General features: G+C 36.3%; 1 protein-coding gene and 1 pseudogene across 3 annotated transcripts in view; one reads left to right on the top strand and one right to left on the bottom strand.

The window, feature by feature from the left end:
* Positions 1–24263, top strand: part of ALDH8A1 (aldehyde dehydrogenase 8 family member A1) — a 30196-nt gene extending 5933 nt beyond the window's left edge. Inside the window, exons 3-7 of one of the 3 annotated variants that reach the window (XM_044677032.1) lie at positions 7417–7572; positions 9809–9958; positions 17177–17433; positions 21155–21316; positions 23012–24263. In XM_044677032.1, the coding sequence (XP_044532967.1) occupies positions 7417–7572; positions 9809–9958; positions 17177–17433; positions 21155–21316; positions 23012–23464 (1178 nt within the window). In that variant the 3' untranslated portion in view covers positions 23465–24263. The remainder of the gene's footprint in view (positions 1–7416; positions 7573–9808; positions 9959–17176; positions 17434–21154; positions 21317–23011) is intronic. The other 2 variants (XM_044677033.1, XM_044677034.1) reach the window with 2 other exon arrangements.
* Positions 9365–9434, bottom strand: LOC123248290 (annotated as a pseudogene).
* Positions 24264–26296: the final 2033 nt, after the last annotated feature.

The following is a 26296-nucleotide window of genomic DNA, read 5'->3' as shown; positions in this document are numbered from 1 at the left end:
CAATATATATTTAAATAAAAAAAATATAGCATACTATATATCCAACCCGCTTCCACCAATGTTTTACTCAATAGTTATGGTGTTGGTAGTATTGTTTCACACATATTTATAGGAGCCTTGACTGTAAACACATGAGGAATGAAAACTCAAGTGCTTAGGGAAAAATGACCACTCTGGCCTGCAGGTTTTAGTGTTACTGCCCATTAGGAAACATTCCTATTATATGAGAATGGTTCTCTGCCCACTCCTTAAGTCTTGATCCCCACCTACTCTTTAGCTGGAGAAGTAGTCTTCTCTTCTTGAATAAAGGCTTTACAAACTCTTAAAATTAACCATAACCCTTAAAAGGCCATTTAGGGGGCAGCTTGGTGGCTCAGAGATGAGGAACCAGGTCTGGAGATAAGAGGTCCTGGGTTCAAACCCACATTGCTCAACCCTTTCCACTTTTCTGTCTTGGTACCAATACTTAGTATTGCTTCTAAGATGGAAAGTAGTGGGTCTTTTTTTTTTTTAAGACATTTATAAAGTATTAGCTATTAATACAAATAACAATTCTCTTTAAGTTAAAAAAACTAGTAGCAGTTAGGTAGCACAGTAGATAGATCTTCAGGCCTGGAGTCAGGAGGACCTCAGTTCAAATCTGCCTCAGACACTTTCTAGCTCTGTGACTTTGGGCAAGTCATTTAATCCCAGTTGCCTAGCCCTTACCACTTTTCTGCCTTAGAATTGATTCTAAGAGAGAAGATAAAGGTTATTTCAAAAAGAAAAATTAAAGACTTGCAAAGTTTATCAAACTGGGCTATATAGGCCACTACATAAAGTTATTCACACACCTGGCAGGTGTTGGGTTGTCCAATTAGAATGAGATTTGAAGCAATATGGCCCCAGTTCTCTCTGGCCAGTCAGGACTCAGTCAACTGAAGCCTCTCAGCTGACTATATTAGCCTCTCTTCCTCTTTTTTCTTCTTAGATTATTTCTCCTCTCATGCTGAGGTGTAACATGAGGATTTTTACCCTTTTGTCTTCCACTGACTGACCTTTTTTAATGATACATCAGATTTCATTTATTTAAAATTTTCTTATTCCCTTTGTTGCACCTTTTTTTGTTGTTTTTCAGTCATTTCAATCATGGCCAATTCTTCATGACTCCATTTGGGATTTTTTTGGCAAAGATACTGGAATGGTTTGCCATTTCCTTTTCCATATGAGGAAACTAAGGCAAACAAGGTTAAATGACTTGCCCAGAGACATACAGCTAGGAAATATCTGAGGCCAGATTTGAATCTAGTTCTTTTTGACTCCAGGCCCTGCCTTCTATCCATTGTGCTACCTAGCTGCTTACACCCACTTTAGTCTTTTTTTAAAAATTTAATTTAATTTAATTTTTTAAACCCTTGTACTTCGGTATATTGTATCATAGGTGGAAGATTGGTAAGGGTGGGCAATGGGGGTCAAGTGACTTGCCCAGGGTCACACAGCTGGGAAGTGGCTGAAGCCGGGTTTTGAACCTAGGACCTCCTGCCTCTAGGCCTGACTCTCACTCCACTGAGCTACCCAGCTGCCCACCACTTTAGTCTTTTGATATATGCAAATTAGGGAGGTACCCGTTATGCCTTGGCTCTGAAGTCTCTAAGGATTTCCATCTCTTTGGTGGTCTGTGAAACTATTTCTTTACATTCATATTATTTATTTTATTTTAAACCTTTACCTTCTATCTTAGAATCAATACAATGTATTGGTTCCAAGGCAGAAGAGTGATTAGAGCTAGGTAATTGGGGTTAAGTGACTTGCCCAGGGTCACACAGCTAGGAAGTGTCTGAGGCCAAATTTGAACCTAGGACTACCCGTCTCTAGGTCTGGCTCTCAATCTACTGAGTTACCCAGCTGCCCCTCCCCTTCATATTATTTGAAAACAATGAATGAATAAAAAAATGAATGAATGAACAAACAAATAAACAATGTAATTAATAGATAAATAATCTTCTCTTTCTTCTTAATTTAATTTAATTTAGTAATTTAATTCTTTAAATTGTTGCTACACAAGGGAGACATCACTCTGCCTTATTGACAAAGTGATCCAAGTTCTCATATCTACCTTACAGATACTTTTTTCTCCCAAATGGTTCCAATTCTGTTGGAAAACCGTTTCTTCATACATACATTTTAACAGCATGTATTAAGGCAAAGTCCTTTTTCTACTCATAGTAAGTATTGATGTTTATCCATAACAGAGGCAATTTCTGACCCACAACCTTTCCTCCTTATGAAAAGGCTTTAAAAAGGGAAGGTCCCTCCCATGAGTCATTGTGTATATTGTTTTCCCAGTTTTGATGCCTTTGTTCTCTATTTGTTCATATAAGTCTTTCCATGTTTCTCTGAATTCATTTTTGTTTCTCATAGATTGGGATATTCCGTTATATTCATATACCACAATCTGGTTAGACATTGCCTCGCTGACAGGCACCTACTTTGTTTCTAGCTCTTTGCTCCCACAAAAATTGCTGCAATAAGCATTTTAATGTTTATTAGACCTCTTTTTTTTTGTCTTTTACTTCCTTGGAGTATATGTGAATACAAAGGGCATGAACATATTCCTTATTTTCTTAGCAAAATTCCAAATCCCTTTCAAGACCAACTTATAGTTCCACCAATAGTGCATTGGTGTGGCAGGCTTATTTTTAAGAGGTAGCCCCAAAAGAGACGGCATTATAAAGACACTGGATTTAGAGATTGTTTTGAAACTACTTGATGTCCACAAGAGTGCAGGCTTTTTTGTTAGTTTGTGCAATCTGTAGATTATATTCATCATGGGTTCTGTGTCATCTGGCACGCTGTGGCTACGCATACCTTCAAAACAGTAAGGGAGCTGGCATTAGATGAATTAAAGCATGGGAAAGCAGTGACAAGGGACTTCTTGAAGTTGAATAACATGAATTCACACCAAAGCTAATAAATGTGACTCTTTAAAGCATTGCCTAGTACTATAGGGACACAAGTGGAGAAAACAGCTCTTACCTAGACCAGATTAACAGATTAGGAAATGGTGGGTCATGAGGTCCAGGCTGGACATAATGGCAAATAAAGGAAGGAAAATAGAGCTATTGACCTGAGGGAAATAGGAGGTTAAGGGACTAGTGATTACAGTGAGGAAAAAAGGAGCAGATTTAATATGATTAATAAGAAGAAGGGAGCAGAGGGGAGAATATGAGTCAAGATGTAGGAGGTGAAACAATCTGGAGTGATGGTGAGTTCTGAACTATAGCCATCTAGTGAGTGTGACGCAAATGAGGAAAAGTAGATCTAGAGAATAAAGGGATTTGAGGAACTGTAAGGAAATGGTATTGGGAAAATCACTGAACTTGAATATTGAAGTCATTGAGAATAACAGCAAAAGCACAGGGGAAGAGATATTGATAAACCAAGAAAGTTGGAAGAGTGTCCTGGAGATCAGAGGATAATTGATAAGGATAAGGAGAGGGTGCCATAAGCACATAATGTGAACTTAATGATGGAGAGGTAGTAGAATGGCAGAATAGAATTTGTTTTGCAAGTGACAATGAGGAATAAAGAAAATACTAATCCTTCCTCATAAAGGTAAGTTAGGTGGTGCAGTGGGTATATCGCATAGTCTGGAGTAAGGAGGAACTGAGTTCAAATATGGCCTCAGATACTTGTGAGTGACCCTGAAAATCTTGTTTGTTTGCCTTAGCTTCCTCCTTTGTAAAACAAACTGGAGAGGAAAAATGGTAAACAGCTCCAATATCCTTTCCAAGAAATATCCAAATGGGCTCATAAAGTCAAACATGACTAATTGACAAAACAACAATCCTTCCTCAAAGCTTTGTAAACTGGAATAAGTAGGACAAAATGTAATCCATTGGAAATGGCTAACAAAAACATGGTAACCTTAGGGGAAAACTAGGTTTCAGGTAATCTGGCTATAGAAAAGCTTAATGAAAAAATGGTGAGAAACAGACAAATGGACTGAGATAGAGACATTTGTGGAGGGGGGTATTTACAATAGAATGGGGTTTTCTAGAGCAGTGATGGGCAACCTTTTGAGCTTGGTATGTCAAAATTTGCCAAAAAACTGAGCATAACTTGGGTGGTGTGTCACTTTGAGAAAAAAACCCATAATTTTACGATATTTATATTTTAAATAACAAAAAATGTATAATTGTAATATATAATTGTATTTAATAAACCAAAATAGGTAAATTAATATAGGTAGAATTGCCATCTATAGTGCACAGAGTGTCTACACTACAGTACAGCAAATGTTTCATCCTCGATATGCAGCCCCATACTTCTCTTAATGCGGCCATATGTGGCTGCGTGTCATAGGTTTGCCATCACCATTCTAGGGGAAAAAGAAGAGTTGCTTATATTCAAGAACTTGGAGGTGGTACAATTCATAGACATTCTAAGGGTTTAGGTGTGACCATGATATGACAATGGCTGGACCAAGGGGGAGAAAGAGTTTTCAGGCATAGAGAAGTTTGAGGAATTAGTGTTAGGTAGTGTGACATGGATAAAGATCTTAAGATAAACTTTGGACACTTATGAACTATTGGACCATAGATTCTTAACTTCTCCATGCCCTAGGCAATTGTCCAAGATATGTTATAGATAAGTTGCTAGACTTCATTGGTGAAAGGAATTTCCACTTAAAGAGTTCCTCAAATTAAACAAAAGAAAAGAAAACAAAACAGGTTCTGTTTCATTCCCCTCCTAGAATCTAAACTCAGTCTTGTTTTGAGACTCTGATCAACCAAAAGAGTCAATTCAATCATTCAATCAATAAATATCAATTAAGCTTCTATTATGTGTCAGGCAGCTGGACCTGGAGGATAGTTCAGGATAGTTCATCTTCCTGAGTTCAAATGTGACCTCAGACACTGTGTGACCCTGAGCAAGTCACTTTACCCTGTTTACTTTAGTTTCTTCATCTTTAAAATGAATTGGAGAAGGAAATGGTAAACCACTCCAATATCTCACCAAGAAAACCTCAAATAGGCCCTGTTGAGGAGGTAACACTTGAGCTTAAAGGAAGATAAAAATTCTAAGAGGCAGGTGGGTGAGGAGGGAACACATTCTAGTCATGGAGTATAGAGGCTGTGTGAAGGCAGAAGACCTAGGTCCAAATTCCATGCAACAAGTGGTGAATCCCTTAAATTAGTTGTCCTTGAATTTTTAGTATTCAAAGTTATAATTATATAAGATATGGTCACTGGTTCCAGTCCAGTAGAAACATACAGAACAAATTCAAATAGCTTGGTTGCTTCAAGGGATTCATTATTGGCACTAATGTTTCCCTCTTTCATTTTCTTCATCTATAAAATGAGGGAATTGGCACCTATTCTCTTTAAGAATCCTTCCTCCTCTAAATTTTTGAATACATTATATGTATTCCATTTATCCTCCATTTAACAAAATGGCAGCCAGATTCATCCCTAATGAATAGTCATTGCCACTTCTTCTGCCAGACTTGTACAAACAAGAGCCTGCACGAGGCGTGCCGTGGCTGACCCAGTAATAGAATACATCTGTGCACCTGAGAGCATCCTGATGGTTTCCTGTGACAGTCTGGATTTGATCATTTTTCCACGTGTTGGGGTAGCAATTTAATAAACAATCATTTGCTTTCAAAGGGTTCTTTTGTGATTTGTTGGTACTTTGATACCTGTTGTCTCTGTCTCTTTGTAGCATGTTTGAACAAGGGTGATTCTGAATTGAATGAAAGTGTGTGGGCAAAGGAGAGCCTGGGTTTTGCCAGGCTTGAAACACTGAATTCTAAACATTCATTGACACGTGTGCAGCCCACAATCAAAAAGCAAACAGTATGTGGCCCACTTTAACCCCACGTGTCTTTTTTTAGCCTATTTGATTTTTCAAGTTCTTGAGACTAGTAGATTTCCTTGTCCACGTACCCATTTTGGAATTTAAATGCTTATGTTTTGTCTCCTCAAGGAGACAATAAAGAACCCAGAACATCTAAATAAATTCTGGGTACATATAAAACTACATATATTTATAGTTTTTATATATGCAAATATATAAATGCATATAAATGCATATGGATGTTGAGAGGCAATGTGAGGTAGTGTGAAGATGATTTTACCCCTTACATTCTGACCCTTACAGTAGAGAATGGTGGATCAATCTTGGTTCAAGTCCCATTTCTGACATTTATTGAGTGAAAGGGAAAGGAATAAGCACTTATATAATTGTGTCAGAAAGACCTAGGCTCACGTCTTGCCTTTGACACATATTTGCTGTATGATCTTGAGCAAGTCATTTAATATATCAGACAACTCTCTAAGATTATAAAAGTTTCAAAGGAGTTGCTGATCTGTATTAACAATAGTAGCTAGCATTTACCTAGGGCAGGTTTGTGGTGTAGTGGATAGAGCAGCAAGTCTGGAGACAGGAAGATTCTTCCTGAGTTCAAATCTTCCCTCAGATACTTATTAGCTGTTAGACTCTGGGCAAGTCACTTTACCTTTATTGTCTCAGTTTTCTCATCTGTCAAATAAGCTGGAGAAGGAAATGGCAAATAAGCTGTGTGACTCTGGGCAAGTCACTTTACTCTCATTGTCTCAGTTTCCTTATCTGTAAAATGAGCTGGAGATGGAAATGGCAAACTAGCTGTACAACTCTTGGCAAGTCACTTAACCCTGTTTGCCTCAGTTTCCTTATCTGTCAAATGAGCTGGAGAAGGAAATGGCAAACCACTCTGGTACCTCTGCCAAGAAAACCCCAAATGGGGTCACAAAGAGTTGGATGTAACTGAATTGAATGAGTAACAAACATTGACATAGTGCCTAATACATGCCAGGACCACAGCTGAGTGCTTTGCAAATATCTTATTTGATCCTCACAATAATCCTTGGTGCTATTTTTAGTTCCATTTTACAGATGAAGAAACTGAGGCAAACAGAAATTAAGTGACTTTTACCAGGTTACACAGTTAGGAAATGAGGCTGGATTTGCACTGGAATCTTCCTGACTTCGAACCCAGTTCTCTATTGACTGTGTCACCTCACAACATTAGTGAAAGAAATGTTCACCCTAGGAGTCCCATAGACAAAGAATTCACAGATCAAGATTCCACCCCTCTTCCAAAGGGTGGTGGTATTAGTCCTTAATAATGTATCCATCTACTTTTTTTTTCCAAATCTTGCCCTAATTATTTACTAATCTATATGTTTTTAGACAAATCATTTCACTTTCTGTGTCTTAGTTTTCTCATCTCTAAGAAGAGAAGCTTATTTTCTAAACTAATAATTAATTTCTAAGATTCTTTCCAACTGCAATTCTATGTTCTTGTGCTGAACCGACTAGAACCCTAATGAACCTTTCTTTTAATTCATAACAGACTATTGCCATATGCCTTTCTTTGCTTCTTTCTGGCAGGGAAAACAATCACGTTTGCCAGAACTGTGGACATCCCTCGGGCTGTGTACAATTTCCGATTCTTCGCCTCCTCGGTCCTTCACCACACCACAGATGCCACTCAGATGGATTCAATGGACTGCATGCACTATACTGTGAGAAGTCCTGTTGGAATTGGTAGGTGCTTCCCAGCTGGTGGGACAGAGAGTCATCAAAGTCAAGCCTCACAGGACATAGACTGGCTCACTTTTCCTCCCTCTTTTACAGCCTCACTGGCACTAATTGGTTTCTTGACCAAATGACAGATTTCTTGACCAGGGGAACCAAATGACCTCAGCAGTATTTCCAAATCCTGGCTCTTCCCTCTGTTTTAACTGGATACCTTAGCGTGCCTAAGCTCCCTTAGTGTCCTTCGAGTTAAAATTTGTCTCCTTTTAGCCACAGAACTATGAAATAGAACAACACACCAAAGAATCCACTAGATAGCACTGTTTCCTTAGGGAAAAAAAGTAGCCTTGGCCCATAGTAAATCCTAGCTGCTATAGGAGATGGAATTTGAGTCATGGCGATAAAAGAATCACAACCACGAAAGGGTGTGGGGCATTTCATCTCCTTGCATCGTAAACTCAAGCTGGAAGGCATTTCGATAAAGATATTGCAAACTGCCTGCCATTTTTACCAAATAGTGAGTTATTAATTAATATAGATGCAAAAATTCTAAATTAATTAGCCTGGAGACTACAGCAATATATTACAAAGATTATATATTATGACCAAACAGAATTTAAACCAGATATGCAAGGATGGGAAACTTATTAAAATAATTGATTTTTACCAACAAAAAAGCAACAAAATAATTTGATTACATCAATAGATACAGAAAAAACTTTTGACAAAATACAACACTTATTCCTATTAAAAATATTTAAAAGCATAGGTGTAAATGGATCTTTCCTTAGATGAATAAAATGTATATATTTAAAATCATTAGCAAACATCTTTAATGGGGATAAGTAAGTGTAGAAGTAAAACAAGGATGCCCATTATCTCCAATATTATTTAAGTTTTCCTGAAACCATCCCCCTTGTTACTTCTTATAATACATTAGTTACTCTATCACAATCATATGCTACAATTTGTTCAACCATTCACTACTTAATAGCTATCCCCATAATTTCCAATTTTTTGCCACCATAAAAAGTAAGTCTTAAGATATTTTTGTGCATATAGGTCCTTCTCTTTTTTCTTTGATATTTTTGGGGTACAGATGCAGTAATAGTATTTCTGGAGAATGGGTTTACATAGTCTCATAGCCCTTTTGACATAGTTCTAAATTGTTGTTCAGAATGGTTGGACAACTCCACCAGCAACTTTTTAGTGTACCTATTTTTCCTCATCTCTTCTAGCATTTCCCATTTCTGATGGGTATGAAGTGATACCTCAGAGTTGCTTTAATTTGCACTGCTCCAACCAAGAGTGATGTAGACTATTGTTTCATATAACTATATTTAACTTCGATATCTTCTGAAAACTGCCTATTCATATCCCTTGAAAATTTATCAACTGGGAAATGGTTCTTATTTAATTTTTCTTTTCTTTTTCTTTTTTATTTTTTTTAAACCCCTACCTTCTGCCTTGGAGTGAATACATTGTATTCACTCCAAGGCAGAAGAGTGGTAAGGGTAGGCAATGGGGGTCAAGTGACTTACCCAGGGTCACACAGCTGGGAAGTGTCTGAGGCCAGATTTGAACCTAGGACCTCCCGTCTCTAGGCCTGGCTCTCAATCCACTGAGCTAACTAGCTGCCCCTGGTTCTTATTTTTTTTTATAAATTTGACTCAGTTCTCTACATATTTGAGAAAAGAGGCCTTTATAAGAGAAACTTGTTATAAAATTAAAAACATTTTTGATATTACATCTTTTTCTATTATAACTTTGAACAAAATGCCATTTTCATGATTATCTCTTTTAATTGTCTATTTTTGCTTTAGTTTTGTTTGATACTACACTTGATCTTAGCCAAAAGGCCAAGAAGCGATTTTTAGCTTTGAGATTGTAATTCCTAGTCCTGCTTTTTTTAAAATTCAGGCAAAGCATAATACATTCTACTCCACTTCCTTATTTTAATTATGTGTGTGTGAGTGTGTGTGTGTGTGTGTGTGTGTGTGTGTGTGTGAGTGTGTGTGTTGGCTTTTTGTTTCAAGTGTATCTCTTGTAAACAACATATTGTTGGATTCTGGTTTCTAATCCACTCTGCTATCCACTTTGATTTTATGGGTGACCTCATCCCCTTCACATTCCCAGGTTGTATGTTGGTCTTCCCTGTTATTGTAGTCTTTTTTAAGCATTAGAGCACCTTATAACTTTGGCACATATCATCCCTGACTCTGCTTTTTTTTTTAACCTCTCTTAGCTGGTTTGATAAGTCCTTGGAATTTGCCTCTTTATTTGCTGACCTGGAAGATTGCTCCAGCTATTGCTGCTGGAAATACAGTGATTGCGAAGCCCAGTGAGATGACATCAGTGACTGCATGGATGCTGTGCAAACTTTTAGATGAAGCAGGTAATTGGGTTGTTGAAGAAGACAAAAGGGTTGATTCCCTGAGGTACTTTTTGCAGGCCTTATGACTACTGGCATTGTAAAAGTAGGATCAAAAGGCATTGAGAAGAAATCAGATAAAATCATCAGACATCAAAGTGGGGCAGTGCATGGTGGTACTGGTCTTGGAGTCAGGAAGACTTGAGGTCAAATCCTACCTCAGACATTTACTACCTGTTGCGACTGACCCTGGGCAAGGCATTTTACATTTCTTAGCCTCAATTTTCTTGTCTATTTGTTGTTCAGTCATTTTTAGTCACATCCACCTCTTCATTACTCCATTGGGGATTTTCTTGGCAAAGATACTAGAGTGTTTTCTTCCCCAGCTCATTTGACAAATATGGGTACTAAGGCAAAAAGGGTTAAGTGACTTGCCCATGGTCACATAGATAGTAAATGCCTCATCTATAACATTTGAATAATAATATGTCACACAGGGTTTTTGTGAGGATCAAATGAGATAATGCATGTAAATCACTGAACAAACCTTAAAAACATTATTTAATTGCTAGCTATTAGTATTATTATATTATTGCCAATGTTCCTATCTTTTGCTGAATACAAGAACTAGTTCTATTAGAGAGAGACTTTTAAGTGGTGGTGGTATAGTTTTGTGTGTATGTTTTTATGCCAGAAATCTTGAGATCTCAATCTACAAGTCTCCCTTATAATTTCTTGATGACCTCTCCTCAAGCTATTATACTCAATACAAATGCCAGAGGAGCCATAGTACTTTTAACTGAAAAAAGCTATTGAAATGCCTCGTCAGTACCTTGGATAGGGAAAAGAGTACCATATGGTATCAGATGGCTCCTGAAATATTCAATCTAAATCTATTTTAATTTAACTCTAGGCTCACAAATTACTGCTACTTGGTGAAAACAAATATAATAGCACACACTCATGAGGAAGGATGTAAAAGCCCTCTGCTAAGTGTAGGGGGTGTAAACACAATCAAGCAAGACAATTCTGGCCCTCAAGGAGTTTATAGTCTTATAGGAGAAGATAGTAAATGAAAAGGAGTGGTAGCCAGGGAGGAGTGTCAACACAGCATTGATTTGATTACTGTTTTCAGAACTGTAGTTCCCCAGTATTTGAAAATTCACTGGGAGTGGAGGTGGGAAGGGAGCGATATGAGAATCAAAATGACACCAAGGAGCCCAAGAAATGGCTTGGTGAGTCTGCCAGTCTAAGGAGAAAACTCACTGATCAGAGGCAAAAGTAGAAAGGAAAAAAAAGAAAGAGAAGGAGAAAGAAACGTGAGTTTAGGTTGTATAGTGTGAAAATGATTGAGAAATGGTGTGGTGGCCTTAGGTATAGACTCCATGTACTCAACAAACATATAATAGAAACTCATGCTAAAAAGCTTAGTTCCCCTCCTCTGAGGAGTTCATAATCCAGGCGATATCTTGCACACAGAGAAATATAATATTGGACTGTGCTGAGTGCATAAGAAGAGCATAAATCTAGGCTGGTTGTCACAATTTGGTCTTTTCAGAGTCCACACTTAGATTAGATGAGTGTTTGAGGCCCTCAGCTTTGTAAAATGAACTTAGCCCATGTCCTTGGTGATAAAACCACAATTCAAGGGAATAAAATTCAACTTGATGCCTGGGTGTTCTAGTCCTTCAATATATTCCTTGCTGCTAATGCCAAATGTTTTCCTCCTTTCCTGGAGTGTTCACTGATTGTTGCCTTCAGGCCATTTCTTCCATTTATGCTCTGTTCTGTGAAGTTATGTGAAGCTTTACAAAGTGAGATCCTTGTAAAGGATCTCATTTTATTTTCCATCTACTCTATCTATTTAGAGAAGCCCAGGCTGTCAAAAGGCTTGAAGTTTTGAGATTTGCTAAATAAAAAAATTTATTTCTTCGATTATAACCTGAATAATTTTCTCCCCAGGGAAAAGGCTGTTCCTTTTCAAAACACAATCAATGTTTGGTCAGAATAGGGAGCAGGAACAGAAAGAATATCCAGAAGCATTCAGTTCTTAACAATATTAACACCAACCCACACTGAGACATAATCAAAATGCTAATGATTTTCTATAAGAAAAAGCAATCACACCAGTGAAAAGGAACTGATTTTCCTCATGTGGAAAATATGCAGCTTAGATGAGATTCCTTCACCTTTTCTACTCGTGAAAGTTTCTATAAATATTAGAAAACATTCAAACCAATTTTTCCCTATAGACTTTCTAGGGCTTACCTTCCCATTCCCAAATCAACTTTTCCCCAACTGCTTTGGATTCAAATGCAGGACCCACTCTTAGCAAAGTTATAAAGATGACAAAGTTTGTCTTTGTCATAGATTCAGAGGTCTAGAATTAGAAGGAAACTCTAAGATCATCTAGGATCACTCCTTTATTTTATAAATGAAGAAACAGAAATCCAGAGAAGTATTCTTTGTCCTGGTCAGAAAATTTTCTTTCCAAGGTCATTTCCTAATAGGAAATGGTAGAGTTGTGGTTTAAACCCAGGTAATCAGACCACAAATTTAGTGCTCTCTCTCTACTGCTTGGAAAAGTCATTTAAATGGGGAAATAGCTCCTCATCAGGAAAATGAAGGGCTTGCACTAGATGTCCTCTAAAGGCCTTTCAGCTTTAATTCTATGAGCTCGTGGTGTGCTTATCCTTCTCCACTTTCCTTTTTGCATCTCTCTTCCTCCTTTTTGATTTGCTTCTGCTTGTTTTATAAAGTTAATAGAGTCCTCCCTCTGAACCTTCCACTTCCCAACACCCAATGTTCTCATGTGGATTCCCAACCATTCATGACCCTCTATTGTCATGGTCCCATCTGGATTTGTCTTCATTTTGATAGCAGTTTATATGCAATATCCTCCTTATTTCCAGGTCCAGTCTTATAAGGTAGACAGAGTTGGTAAATTGGTTTGGGATGGAATTTGAGAGAAACAGGACAAACCATTTCCCCAGGAGTACCCAATAGAGTTTCTAAAATTTCAGGGAAACAGTTTTATAACTTTGACTCTTGAAGATTTTAGAGTCTTCCAGAATTCTCTGTTTACATGCAAATTCTCCTGGGAGAAAGAAACAACCCCCTAAGCTTTTATCATTGAAAGCTAGAAGAGGGCAAAGTAGAAGCCTTAACAGATTGGTGGAAAAGCAGGAATATGTTAACATAAATTCCACGAACTTCATAATTACACATGTTCTTTCCTACACCCCAAGTATTCCTTGAGGCTCTTACTAGGTGACTGACTGGCTAATCTCTAATCATTCAGTCCAAGTGGCTCTGTTATCTCGTGGTAAAGAATTGCCAGCTAATAAGCATGCATTTCTATTTATGAAAATGAGCTCTTGGAGGCAATGCTTTAACCAAAAATAATATATTTCAGATGCTGAGAATTTCAGGCACTGTGACAGAGGAAAAAAAATTATTCTAGGGACCGAATAACTTTTTTAGGCTACAGTCTTCAAATCATTCCATGCAGGCTACAGACTACTCAGCCAATGCTGAGTCAGCCCTTTGGGAGTAAAAATATCCAGCCCTAAGCAAGTATGAAAAGTATTTCCGTGTTTGTGCCAATATTAAGCTGTGTTTGTCTGCATGTCCCCAAGACAGGAAGAGCTATGTCTGATCTTTACAATTTACTTCCACACTCACAGTACAGGAGACAGCATTCTCAGCAAGAACCTCAATATAATTATAGGAGTTAATGCTGGGAGGGAGCTTCAGGATCCCAAATTTGTCCCCTTCATTTTTCAGAAAAGAAAACCGAGTCCCAGAGAGGTTAAATTACTTGCTGAAGATCATACAAGAAATAAACAGCAGAAATGAGCTTTGAACCCAAGTCCTCTTACTCCCAATACATTATTTTTTCCACTTCATCCCACTATTAACAATAACTGATATTTCTATAGAAGTTTAAAGCATTCGAAGCCCTTTAATTGCATTACTTCTCACAAGAGCTGTGTGAGGTACATATAATAGGCATTCTAATTGCCACTTTACAAATGAGGAAACTGAGGCTCAGAGATATGTGATATGATGACACAGCTAGCAGATTTGAACTCATGTCTTCCAATTTCAGAACTCTTTGTCTTATACTATATTACTGCCACTCTCTTAAGTTGTACTATATTTATAGCAGGTATTTTTTAATCAGGCCAAGATACTGTTCTCTTACTTATATTTATACCCATTCACAGAATGAAGTTAGAGTGAGGGAAGCTGTTTTGATCAGAGATTTACTTTGTCAATCCAGTCTTTCATTCTCCCTAAAAATGAATAAAAAATGAATAACTCTCACATGGAGAAGTCAGATAGATGCAAAACTTACACCAAAAGATCATTTCTTTTCCTGTTGTAGAGATCTGTGTAGATGCTATGAGAGATAGAGACCTTCATAATGGGCTAGATTAGGAATTGTAGGGACCTTCTTTTCACTTGGCTAGCCTATTGACTAACAGAAGAAAAGCATCCTCTGTATCACTGGGGATGATTAACAGAAAGATGTCCAAAAAGATACATAGTAGACAGTATGATTCAGGTATGGCACAGGTTGTTTACACAGAAAACACTGCTAACCATCAAATACTCATCTCACCCTGTGCATTAGAATGATTTAAACAAAACTCACCAACAATCTAGAATCATGGTTATAGTCTATATATGGGTGGCTGGTAATTATTCTTTAGAACATAGTATAATTTTTACAAGGCTTCTACTTAGCCAATTTTTTGTCTTAAAAATGTATTATTTATTTCAAACATTTATTTAAAAACATTTTTTGAGTTCCAAATGCTCTCCTTCCATCCAGCCCCTTCTCCATTCATTGAGAAGACAAAACATATATCAATCATATGTGTGAAATAATATGAAACCTATTTCCATATAAGCCATGTAACCCACCCTCCTCCCCCAAAAAGGTGAAAAAAATATTAATTAGCCAGTTTTGTATTTCACCTTTCCCTTGCTGAGGCAGGCTTGGCTAGACAAGACATACTCACAGGTCCATGTGACTGGATAAGGGAGAGGAGAGCATCCTTCCCACACTTGATACAGCTCAGAATAGTCCTCACTATTTCCTTCCTCAGGAAAGAAAAGAATGGTAGGAGAGGAAGGTCATCCTTCCATATATCCATTAAATTCCAGCTCAGCAGCTGATTAGGGGACTCTTCATCATCACATAGTACAAATCCCTTAGTCATATGAGACTAGATGTTAGTCTTACCCTAAACTTCAACCAGGAAAGGTGGTTGAACATGTTCCAAACATAGGCAGGTCTAGATAAAATAGAAGTTCTTTGAGGGCAGAGATTTACATATTTTACTTTTGTCTTTCTAATCCCAGAACCCTGGAGCATGGAAGGTACTTAATAAATGACTGATTGATTAATAGCTTTCTAACCTGAAGGAGATTTCAAAACCACAAAGCAAAGAAAATTAAAAAAAATTATTTGTTACATTAAAATTCTCAAGTATCTCCCTCCTTCTCCTCACCACACTACAGAAAGCATCATTTGATAAAAAAAGATATATTTATATAGAAAACTATATCTCACTTATTTCTATTTATCAGCCCTTTATAGGAGGTAGGCATACACAAATTATTGTTCAAACAATGTTTCTGTTGTAGTATATATTTATTCTCTTACTTCAACTCATTTTACTCTCCATACTTTCATATAGGTCTTTCAATTAAAAAAAATTAACCTGCTCATCATTTCTTATGGCACAGTAGAATTCCATCACAATCATACACCACATTGTTTAGCCATTCCCCAATTGACAAGGATGCCATTAATTTTCAATTCTTTGCCACCATGAGGACAGTTGCTAAAAATATTTTAGAATATATAGGCTCTTTTCCTTTTTCCCTGATCATCTTAGGAAATAAACCCAATAGTGGTCCTGGGTCAAAAGGTATATAGAGTTTTATATTCTTTGAGCATAATTTTAGATTTCTCGGCAAAATGGTTGGATCAGTTCACAGTTCCACCAACAACGTATTTCTGTCCCTACTATGTACCTTCCCACCGTTGTCATTTTCCCCTTTTATCATTTTAGCCAATCTGATAGTTGTGAGATGATATCTCACAGTTATTTTGATTTTCATTTCTCTAATCAATAATGATTTAGAGTGTTTTTATAGTTTATATTGTATTTTATATTTTTATATTTATATGTTTCATATATATTTTATAATTAGCATATTATATATATATATATACATATATATATATATAGAGAGAGAGAGAAAGAGAGAGAGATCTTTGATTTCTTCCTCCAAAAGCTATCTGTTCATATCTTTTGACCATTTATCAATAGGGAAATGTCTCACATTCTTATAAATTTGACAAAATTATCTATATATTTTAGATATGACGTCCCTACTCTGAGAAATTGCCTATAAAACTCACTCCCCCAGTTTTCTCCCTTCATTCTAATCTTAGCTACATTAGTTTTATTTGTACAACCTTTTATAATTCAATGTAAAAAATTATCTTTTACATCTCATAATGCTTTGTGTCTCCTGTTTATTCATAAATTTTTCTCCTATTCATAAATCTGATAGGTAATATATTCCCTGTTTTTCTAATTTGCTTATTATGATTTTTTAAACCCTTACCTTCCATCTTAGAATGAGTTCTGCATATTGATTCCAAGGCAGAAGAGTGACAAAGGCTAGGCAATGGGATTAAATGACTTGCCCAGGGTTACACAACTAGAAAGTGTCTGAAGTCAGATTTGAACCTAGGACCTCCTGTGTCTAAGTTTAGCTCTAAATCTACTGAGCTACCTGGCTTTTTCTCCCTTTATGTATAGGTCACATATTCATTTTGATCTTACCTTGGTAAATGATGTAAGATTCCAGATCTATACCTAGTTTCTGTCGGTCTATATTCCAGTTTTCCCAACAATTTTTACCAAATAGTGAATTCTTATCCCTAAAGCTTAGATCTCTCCTTTTGTTGAGCATGAGGTTACTATAATCTTTTAAAGCAGTTTGTTGGATGTCTGCTGTGTTCCACTGATCAACTTTTCTATTTCTTAGCTAGTACCAATTAGCTTGGATAATTACTGCTTTTTAATACAGTTAAAATCTGGTACTGCTAGATTTCCTTTATATTTTCTAAACTCAATTCCTTTGGTATTCTTGACCTTAAAGACAATGAATAATTCCAAATGTCATTTTTTTTTTTTTTTTTTTTTTACTTAGGGGTCCCACCAGGCGTGGTGAATATAGTGTTTGGAACTGGACCCAAAGTAGGAGAGGCGCTGGTGTCCCATCCCGAAGTGCCACTGATCTCATTTACTGGGAGCACCTTGACGGCAGAGCGCATCATGCTGAAGAGCGCCCCCCACTGCAAGAAACTCTCTCTGGAGCTTGGGGGCAAGAATCCTGCCATCATTTTTGATGATGCCAACCTGAGGGAATGTATCCCTACTACTGTTAGGTCCAGCTTTGCTAACCAGGTCAGGGAAAATGTTTGTGTGTATGTGTGTGTGTGTGCATGTGTGTTTGGACCTGCTACTTTGCCTTTTAGTGCTTTTTTTTTTCTTTTTTAAGCCCTTACCTTCCAAATAAGAATCAATACCAGGTACTGGTTCTAAGGCAGAAGAACAACAAGGGCTAGACAATGAGGTTTAAGTGTCTTGCCCAGGGTCAAATAGCTAGGAAATGTCTGAGGCCAGATTTGAACTCAGAATCTCCCATCTCTAGACCTAGCTCTCAATTCACTGAACCATTTAGCTGTTCCTTTTTAGCCCTTAAAAAACAAACAAACAAACAAAAAACACCTTATTCTGTCATATTTTCACATAAAAAAGATAAGTCATTAATTTGAGTGATTTCATGAAATGGTAAAAATAAATAATGTTTATTTCACTCAGGTGACATTTCAGGACCATTCAGACAAATTTCTCCTAGGTAGAGAGATATAGAAAAAAAGAGTATGTTTGGTTCAAATCTGACCTCAGATACTTCCTAGCTGGGTGACCCTGGGTAAGTCACTTAACCCCCATTGCCTAGCCTTTACTTTTCTTCTGCCTTGGAACAAATACTTAGTCTGGATTCTAAGACAAAAGGAAAGAGTTTAAAAAAAAAAAAGAAGATTTGGAGTTGGAGGATCTAGGTTTGATCTCAGCTTTGTTACTTAATAATGTGTCTCTGAGCCTCAGTTCCCTTATGTGTAATGGAGAGGGTTAGATTTTGTGATCTCTAAGGAGCCTCCTAAGTCTAAATCACATGCTCTAATTCCTAGCTCTTCTGTCCTCACAACTTGTGTACAGAGGATTCTCTAAACATCAGGGGTTGCACTCTTCCAAGGGTATTCACATTTTATAGGGACCAAAAATTTCAGACACAGAAAGTAGATAGTCAAGGAAGGGAAAGGTTGTTTTGGAGAAAAAAAAGCATTTTCCTGGGTTCCTAAAATTATACTACATAGACCTTAGGATCATAAATTTAGAGTTGTAAGGGCTTTTAGAAGCTCAGACCCAATTCTTTCATTTTACAGATGAGGAAATTGAGGCATAGAGAGATTAGAAAACTTGCCCAGGATCACACAGCTAGTAAGAGTCTGAAGCAAGCTTTGACCCAAGTCCAATACTTTATCTACTATATCAGTGAAATCAAACTCAAATAGAAATGGATTAAATCCCACAAATTAGCATTACCTGTGCTGTATTGTATTTTTACTTATTTTGTTATGCATTTCCCAATTACATTTTAATCTGGTTTGATCTATACTTGGGCAGTGAGTTTGACACCTCCACAAAGGACATCTTAGTCCTGATTGCACAGCTATAGTCTACATAAAATGTGTCTCCTCCAGGCACTTCTTACCATTTTACTCACATAATAATAATTATTACAATCAGTGATCTGCTGGTAAGTGCTTAGTAGCAGACTCTCCAGTGGGGAGGAACTATGTACATGACAGACATTTAAGTTTAATTTGCATTATTAATATTTTCTCCATTACTTTCTTAAATCTGGACAATCAAAAATAAATCAAGTGAATCCCTGATTTGTAATATTTGGCTAATTTCTGAAGCTCACATTGAAAAGTTAACAATCAATGTTAACGAGCCAGTTAGAGCTCACTCCAGCACAGCCTTTGTGTCAAATCAAATTTATATAATACTTTATGAATTATAAAATACTTTTCTCACAATCTTGTGAAGCAGGAAGTACACATATTTTTATTCCCATTTTATAGGTAAGGAGACTGAGAGTCAGTGAAGATATGTGAATTGCCCATGAATCATACAGTGCCAAAGCCAAAGTTCAAACTTCGGTGTCTCAGGTCTCAGTTTCCACATTTATAAAAGTAGGATTGAACTAAGTGATCTTTAAGATCTCTTCCATCTTCAACATTCCAAGAGTCTATAATTTACAGTGATGTTGTAAAGTACTTGAAATGCTTATATGCCAATACAAGTACACATTCCTCTGTGCTTGGAGAGAATAAATAAGCATGCAAAACATTAGTCAAATATTTGTACAGGACTGTGTTTATTGAAACAATGAGAGTAATGATTCATTTTGATTTCCTCACAATCTTCCTTTCAGAAATAAGAGATAAAAGTAAAGTAATATTTACTGTTGTTATAACGCATATTTATATAACACATTAACTTTTACAAGATGCTTCCCCATCCCTCTGTGAAAATAGGAAGTATGCAAATTATTATCTCAAATTTTCAGATAAAAAAACAAAACAATCCTGTAAAGGTGAAATTACTCATCCAAGTTCACACAGGTTGTAAGCATCAGAACTGGGACTTTCACTCAAGTCTTCTCCAAGTCCAGTCCCCTTTCCACTGGACCATGCTGTCTTCTTTATTCCTAGCTCAGTGCTATGATGGACAAAGTGTCAAGCATAGAGTCTGGAAGACCAAAGTTCAAATCTGGCCTCAGACACTTACTAGCTCTGTGACCAGGACAAGTCACTTAACCTTATTTGCCTCAGTTTCCATATCTGTGAAATGAGTTGGACAATGAAATGGCAAATTGCTCTATTTTCTTTGCTAAGAAAACCCCAAAAGGGGTTACAAAGAGTCAGAAACAACTGAAAATGATTAAGTAACTCTCTCTCTCTCTCTCTCTCTCTCTCTCTCTCTCTCTCTCTCTATATATATATATATATATATATATATATATATATACATATATATGCCCCACATACATGTATTGTATATTTGTTGATTAAACAAAATAACATAATTTGAAGATTAGTCAATTTGCTCTAGATGATGTCAACAAATCAATGTTTGTTTTAATTTATTTATATACAAAATAGTCATTATTATATATGTAGGAATATATATTTACAATTTATATAGAAATACATTTATTATTATTCATATTTACAAATAAATACTATTTATTATTTATTTATATAGAAATGTAATATTCATGATTATTTACATATCTATCAAAATAGATAATTATATTTGTTATTTATTTGTATGTATAAATATATATTTATTATTTGTTTATTCATATAAATATATTATACAGTATTTATTTCTATATACACATATAACAAATTATTATTTATATATTTATATATATAATACATATTTACATAATTATATATTAAATACCCACACTGTGTTATGTAATCTTGGTGCTGTGTGCCAAGCACTGAGAATATAACTATAACCTTCACATAGCCTAAATTCTTTTCTTTTTTATAAATGCTTACCTTCCATCTTAGAATCAATACCACGTATTGGTTCCAGGGCAGAAGAATAGTAAGAGCTTGGCCATGGAGATTAAATGACTTGGCCAGAATCTCATAGTTAGGAAATGTCTAAGACCAGATTTGAACCCAGGACTTACTGCCTCCAGGTCTGGCTTCTCCATCTCCAGTCACTTAGGTGCCTCCTAATAGCCTACATGCAAGATAAGACAAAAGAGGGGACTGAAATCAGCAAATGCATCTTGAGTGCCTCCTGTGTGGAAGTCACTGTTAGGCTCCCTTCAAAGGATGTACCATAATTGGGAAGCCAAGGCTTGCCTGAAATGATATAAGGCGACACACAGAAAGTGCCAGCATTGTGAGTGTTCTCAGAAAAGCTGTAGGGTGGGTACTCAGAAGAGGATTCTAGAAGAAGTTTAGAGCTTGAATTGGCCTGTAAAGAATGATGTCCTTCTTCTCATATTCTCATCTCACTTGCTTCTCAGGGTGAAATCTGCCTCTGTACCAGTAGAATCTTTGTCCAAAGGAGCATTTATGAGGAATTTTTAGCAAGATTTGTGGAAGCCATAAAAAAGTGGAAAGTTGGTCCTCCTTCTGATGCTACAAGCAGCATGGGAGCCCTGATTAGCAAGACCCATTTAGAGAAAGTAAGTAAATAAATTGCAGGGTAAAGAGTTCTGGAAAGACCTCTTAAAGAAAAACTCAAAGCATGGCACATTTCAGGGGAATACTGTGGGAAACTTCTATTCATTATTATTCAGCTCTGAAGAGCACAATCTCTATGCTTTACTTATCTCTGGATACAAGTCCAGAGTAAGAAATTTTCTGGAAAAAAAAAAAGAGAAATAATTAAATAAATTTGTGGTTAAAACAGTCATTGGATAATAAAAAGTACCAGATGTAGGAAGTCAGATTCAAGAGGTCACCCTACCACGTGGGAAAGAAAGAATAGTTGTCAGCCAGGTTGGTCAGCAGTAAACCAGGATATTATTAGGACAGGATAGGCAGGGAATTCCATGGCCAAAAGTATTTTGTGGAAAATTCCTGCCCATTAGGTAGCTGTAGATCAGGGCTTCTTAACCTGAGTTCACTGATACCATCCCACTCTCCATGGATGGGGGAAAAAACAACTATATATTTACTTTTAAACTACATGTTTATTTTTACTTTACCTGAAATTTAGCATTTTAAAAATTAAATAAAATTAAGCATTAATTTAAATTAAATTAAAAGCACCATTCTGAGGAGAGCTCTGTTGACTTCACTGGACTGTCAAAGGGCCCAAGACACAAAAAATGTTAAGAATCTCTGCTTTAGAGGAAATTTGGAAACTTTCTTCAGGAACATCTTTTTTTTGTTGTTGTTGTTTCTTCATCATAAACTTTGAGACCTTCCCCCACCTCCCTTTTATATAATTAATTTAGAATAATTTTTCCATGGTTTCATGATTCATATTCTTTCCCTCCCTCCTCCCTCCCCTTTCCCAGAACTAATGAGCAATTCCACTGGATTTTACATGTATCATTGTTCAAAACCTATTTTTCAGGAATATCTTTAATGATCAGAATTATTGTCATCCATAGGTGATGAGTGAGAACCATTTGTTTAGAAGACTTGATCAAATTAACTTTGGGAAATTAGGGCTTTGAGATTTAAAAGATTAATTGACTAAGCTACTTCCTTTTTGAGGTGTTTAAATCATTCTCCTGTATGTAGCCAGAAAGAGGTAAGATGTTCCTTCAAATGGATTATTTCATTTTCTATCTACAAGTTAGTTTAGCTTCAATGTCTAGGAAAAGCTTTTTGCTTAGTGGGGTTGAGGTATACCTCGACTATGTAGTAATTTAATTTAAATTTAATTTATTTAAAAAAACTTTCTTGATAAACTGCTCTAAATTCAGACATGAAACAAATAATAAAATCAAAATCTTTAATTAAAAAAGGTTTATTAAGTTAATTAATTATTAAATATTTATTAAGAATTAAGAAAAAACAAATGTTTATTTGTGTGTGAAACACTGGTAGGTACTGGGGGTTAAAGACAAAAACTTGACTTCAAGAAACCTACATTAGTATTTTTTTTTGCAGCCAATTATCACTCTGAAATCAAGAATAAATTAAAGAATAAATCTCTTTTCTCTCTTTTGCCGGCCAACATAGCTTTCCTACATGGCTGCCAGTAGATTTTGAAACAGTCTTCACTCCTATTTCTTCATTTCCATTGGTGATACAAGCTTCTCAAGGAGGACCTCAAAGGGTGGAATGATGTTGATGTCTGTAGGGAGTTGGAGGGGGAAATGTTGGACAGTATTAATTACTAATTAAGAATTTTTTCTATCCAGGTTAGAAATTACATAAAGAAGGCTTATGTTGATGGGGCAAGAATTCTGTGTGGAGAGGGTGTGGATAATTTGGATCTCCCACCCAGAAACAAAGGGGGCTATTTCATGCTTCCCACTGTGATCACTGACATTAAGGATGAATCTTGTTGCATGAAGGAAGAGATATTTGGCCCTGTTGCTTGTGTTGTTCCTTTTGATACCGAAGAGGAAGTGATTGAAAGAGCTAATAATGTGAAGTATGGCCTCGCAGCAACTGTGTGGTCTAACAATGTTGGAAGAGTCTGGCGAGTATCTAAGAGATTGCAGTCAGGATTGGTCTGGAGTAACTGCTGGCTCATCAGGGACCTGAACCTTCCTTTTGGTGGAATGAAAGCTTCAGGAATTGGTAGAGAGGGAGCAAAGGACTCATATGATTTCTTTACTGAAGTGAAAACAATTACTGTTAAATATTGATTTTTACTTATGAAAAAATTATGATGAATGTCTTTTAATAGTGTGATTAGCATATAGTTGTGAATAGAAATAATAAAATGAATGAGGATTAAGAAAGTTACAGAAAGTAAATGGACGATTTTGATTTATTAAAATTATACATCTGTTGCACAAACAAAACCAATGCAGCTAAAATTAAAAAGGAAGCAGGTAAATGGGTGGGGAGAATTTTTGCATTGAGTATCTCTGACAAAGGTGTCATTTTTAAGATATATAGGGAATTGATTCAAATTTATTAGAAGGAAGGCCATTATCCAATTGATAAGTAGTTAGAGGACATGAACAGGTTCTTTTAAGAAGAAGAAATTCAATCTACCAATAGTAATATGAAAAGACTGTCCACATCATTAATAAGATGTTTTGAAGATTTGCCTCATATTCATCAGATTTGCAGAGTTGACACAAAAAAGGAAAATGATGAATGTTGGAATTTGGGAAGATAGGTCCATTAATGCCCTGCTGGTAGAGCCGTGAATTGGTCAAGTCATATTAGAAAGCAATTTGGAACAATGCTGTGAAAGTTAAACTAAGCTGTAACTTTGATCATGATGAAGTCTAAAATCCAAAGAGTCCAAAATAAAAAAGAATCTATACGTACAAAAATTCTTAAGGAAACTAAGGGAATGGCTAAACAAATTATGGCTTAGGAATGTAATGGAATACTTTTGTGTTTTAACAAATGATAAAGAAGATATGTATGAACTAACCAAAACACTCTGCAATAACAATATTAAAAAATATAAGACAAAAAACTCTAAAAGATTTGTGAACTCTGATCAAATGCAATGACCAGCCACAATGCCAAAGGACTTATGATGGAACATTCTATCCACTTTCTGATAGAGAAATAGTGAGTTCAGGGTAAGGACTGAGACACTTTTTCTAGAACACAGACAATGGGGGATTCTCTCTTGTTTGACTATGCATATTTGTGACAAGGGTGTTCTTCCCCGACCCCCATGGGGTAGAAATGGATAAAAGAGAGAATGTGCTTTTTTTGTTAATTGTACCAGAACTTGAAATGTACCTCTGGGGCTCTGGTCTCTTATAGTGAGCTTTTACCTTATCTTGTTCAAACTAGGTGAACTTTTATCACTTCCAGCAATTTTCTTCCTTCCTTCCTTCCTTCCTTCCTTCCTTCCTTCCTTCCTTCCTTCTCTTACCTTCAGTATCTTAGAATTAATACTGTGTATTGATTCCAAGGCAGAATAATAGTAAGGACTAGGCAATGGGGGTTAAAAGACTTGCCCAGGATCACATAGCTAGGAAATTTCTGAGGCCAGATTTGAACCTAGAACCTCCTATATCTGGGTCTGGTTCTCAATCCATTGAGAACCTTAATCAAAAAAAAATCCCAATCCCAAACCTTAGCTGCCTTCTACTTCCAGAAATTTTCAATTTATGCCATCAGACTCCCTTCTACGTCCCTATAAGAAGAATTATCTTCCATCATTAAAATGTAATCTTTCAATTCTGAAGGACTCATGACAAATAATGTTATCCATCTCCAGAGAAAGAACTGTTGGAATCTGAACACACATCAAAACATATTATTTTGGGGGTTTTGGTTTTATATGAGTATTCTCTTACAACAATGAACAATATAGAAATAGGTTTTGCATGATAATACACTTATAACCCATTTCAAATTGGTTACCATCTCTGGGAAGGGAGTGAGGAAGATAATTTGGATCTTATAACTTCAGAAAATATATGTGGAAAATTGTTATTACATGTAATTGGGGAAATAAAATATCTTAAAAAAATGTAATCCTGGAGGACTCTCTTCCATTTCTATTCTCTGTCCTTAGCGCAATGCTTGGCATAAAGTAAGCATTTAATAAATGCTTTGGTATCATCAATCATTTATTTGCCATTATTCATTGCAACAACAATAATAATAATAGCTAACCTGTATACTATCTCTTTAAGATTTTTCTCAGATGATCCTCACCAACAACCCTGTGAGATAGATGCTATTATTTATTTTGTTTAATTTTTTCTTTTATTTTAAAAATGTCTTTTATTTTAATAACAAATTTCCATATAAGTTTTCTAAAGTTATGTCATTCATGTTGTCTCCCTCCCTTCTTCCTTATCCCCCCCCAGAGATGACAAGCAATTCAATCTGGGTTATACATGTTTTATCATGGAAAACCTGTTTCCATATTATTCATTTTTGTAAGTGAATAATCTTATAAAACCAAACCCCCAAATCATATATCCAAATTATTTCCATTTTAAACAGGTGAGGAAACTGAGTCTGAGAGATGCAAAGGGACTTGTCCAGGGTAACACAGCTACAGTTACACAGTGTCTGAGGCAGATTTGAAATTGGGTCTTCCCCACTTTTAAGTCCAATGCCCAATTCATTACACTTCCTAGCTTCCCCTTGTAAAGGGACATTTTTGTCCTTTAAAGCTCAGTCTTCAGTATATTTCCTTCATATTCTAATTTATTCTTTTTGTAAGGTGACCTGGGGAAGAGGAGAGAAAGGGAAGAAAAAATAGGCATAACCCTTAGGCTTCTTTGCTGGAAAAAAGACCTGATCATGCTTTACTCTTGCCTCTTCTCTCAGATATGTCTGGCTCAGGCTAATCTATCTGTACCTCAGCCATGGAATCCTCAAAGAATAAGGGTGACTCCCAATAAATACCCAGGCTGCCTCATTCTGCTGATCATGCATGGCTTGAGATCCTCTTTTTTTTCATCCCCTCTGACTCCCTACATCTTGGACAGATACTACCTGTCAGCTAGGGATTTCCAAGGTACTGGGTCATAAGTATGCTAAAG

The sequence above is a fragment of the Gracilinanus agilis genome, chromosome 4 (genome assembly GCF_016433145.1).
Source record: "Gracilinanus agilis isolate LMUSP501 chromosome 4, AgileGrace, whole genome shotgun sequence".
Classification (NCBI taxonomy): Eukaryota; Metazoa; Chordata; class Mammalia; order Didelphimorphia; family Didelphidae; genus Gracilinanus; species Gracilinanus agilis.
This window is presented reverse-complemented; position numbering and strand designations above follow the sequence as displayed.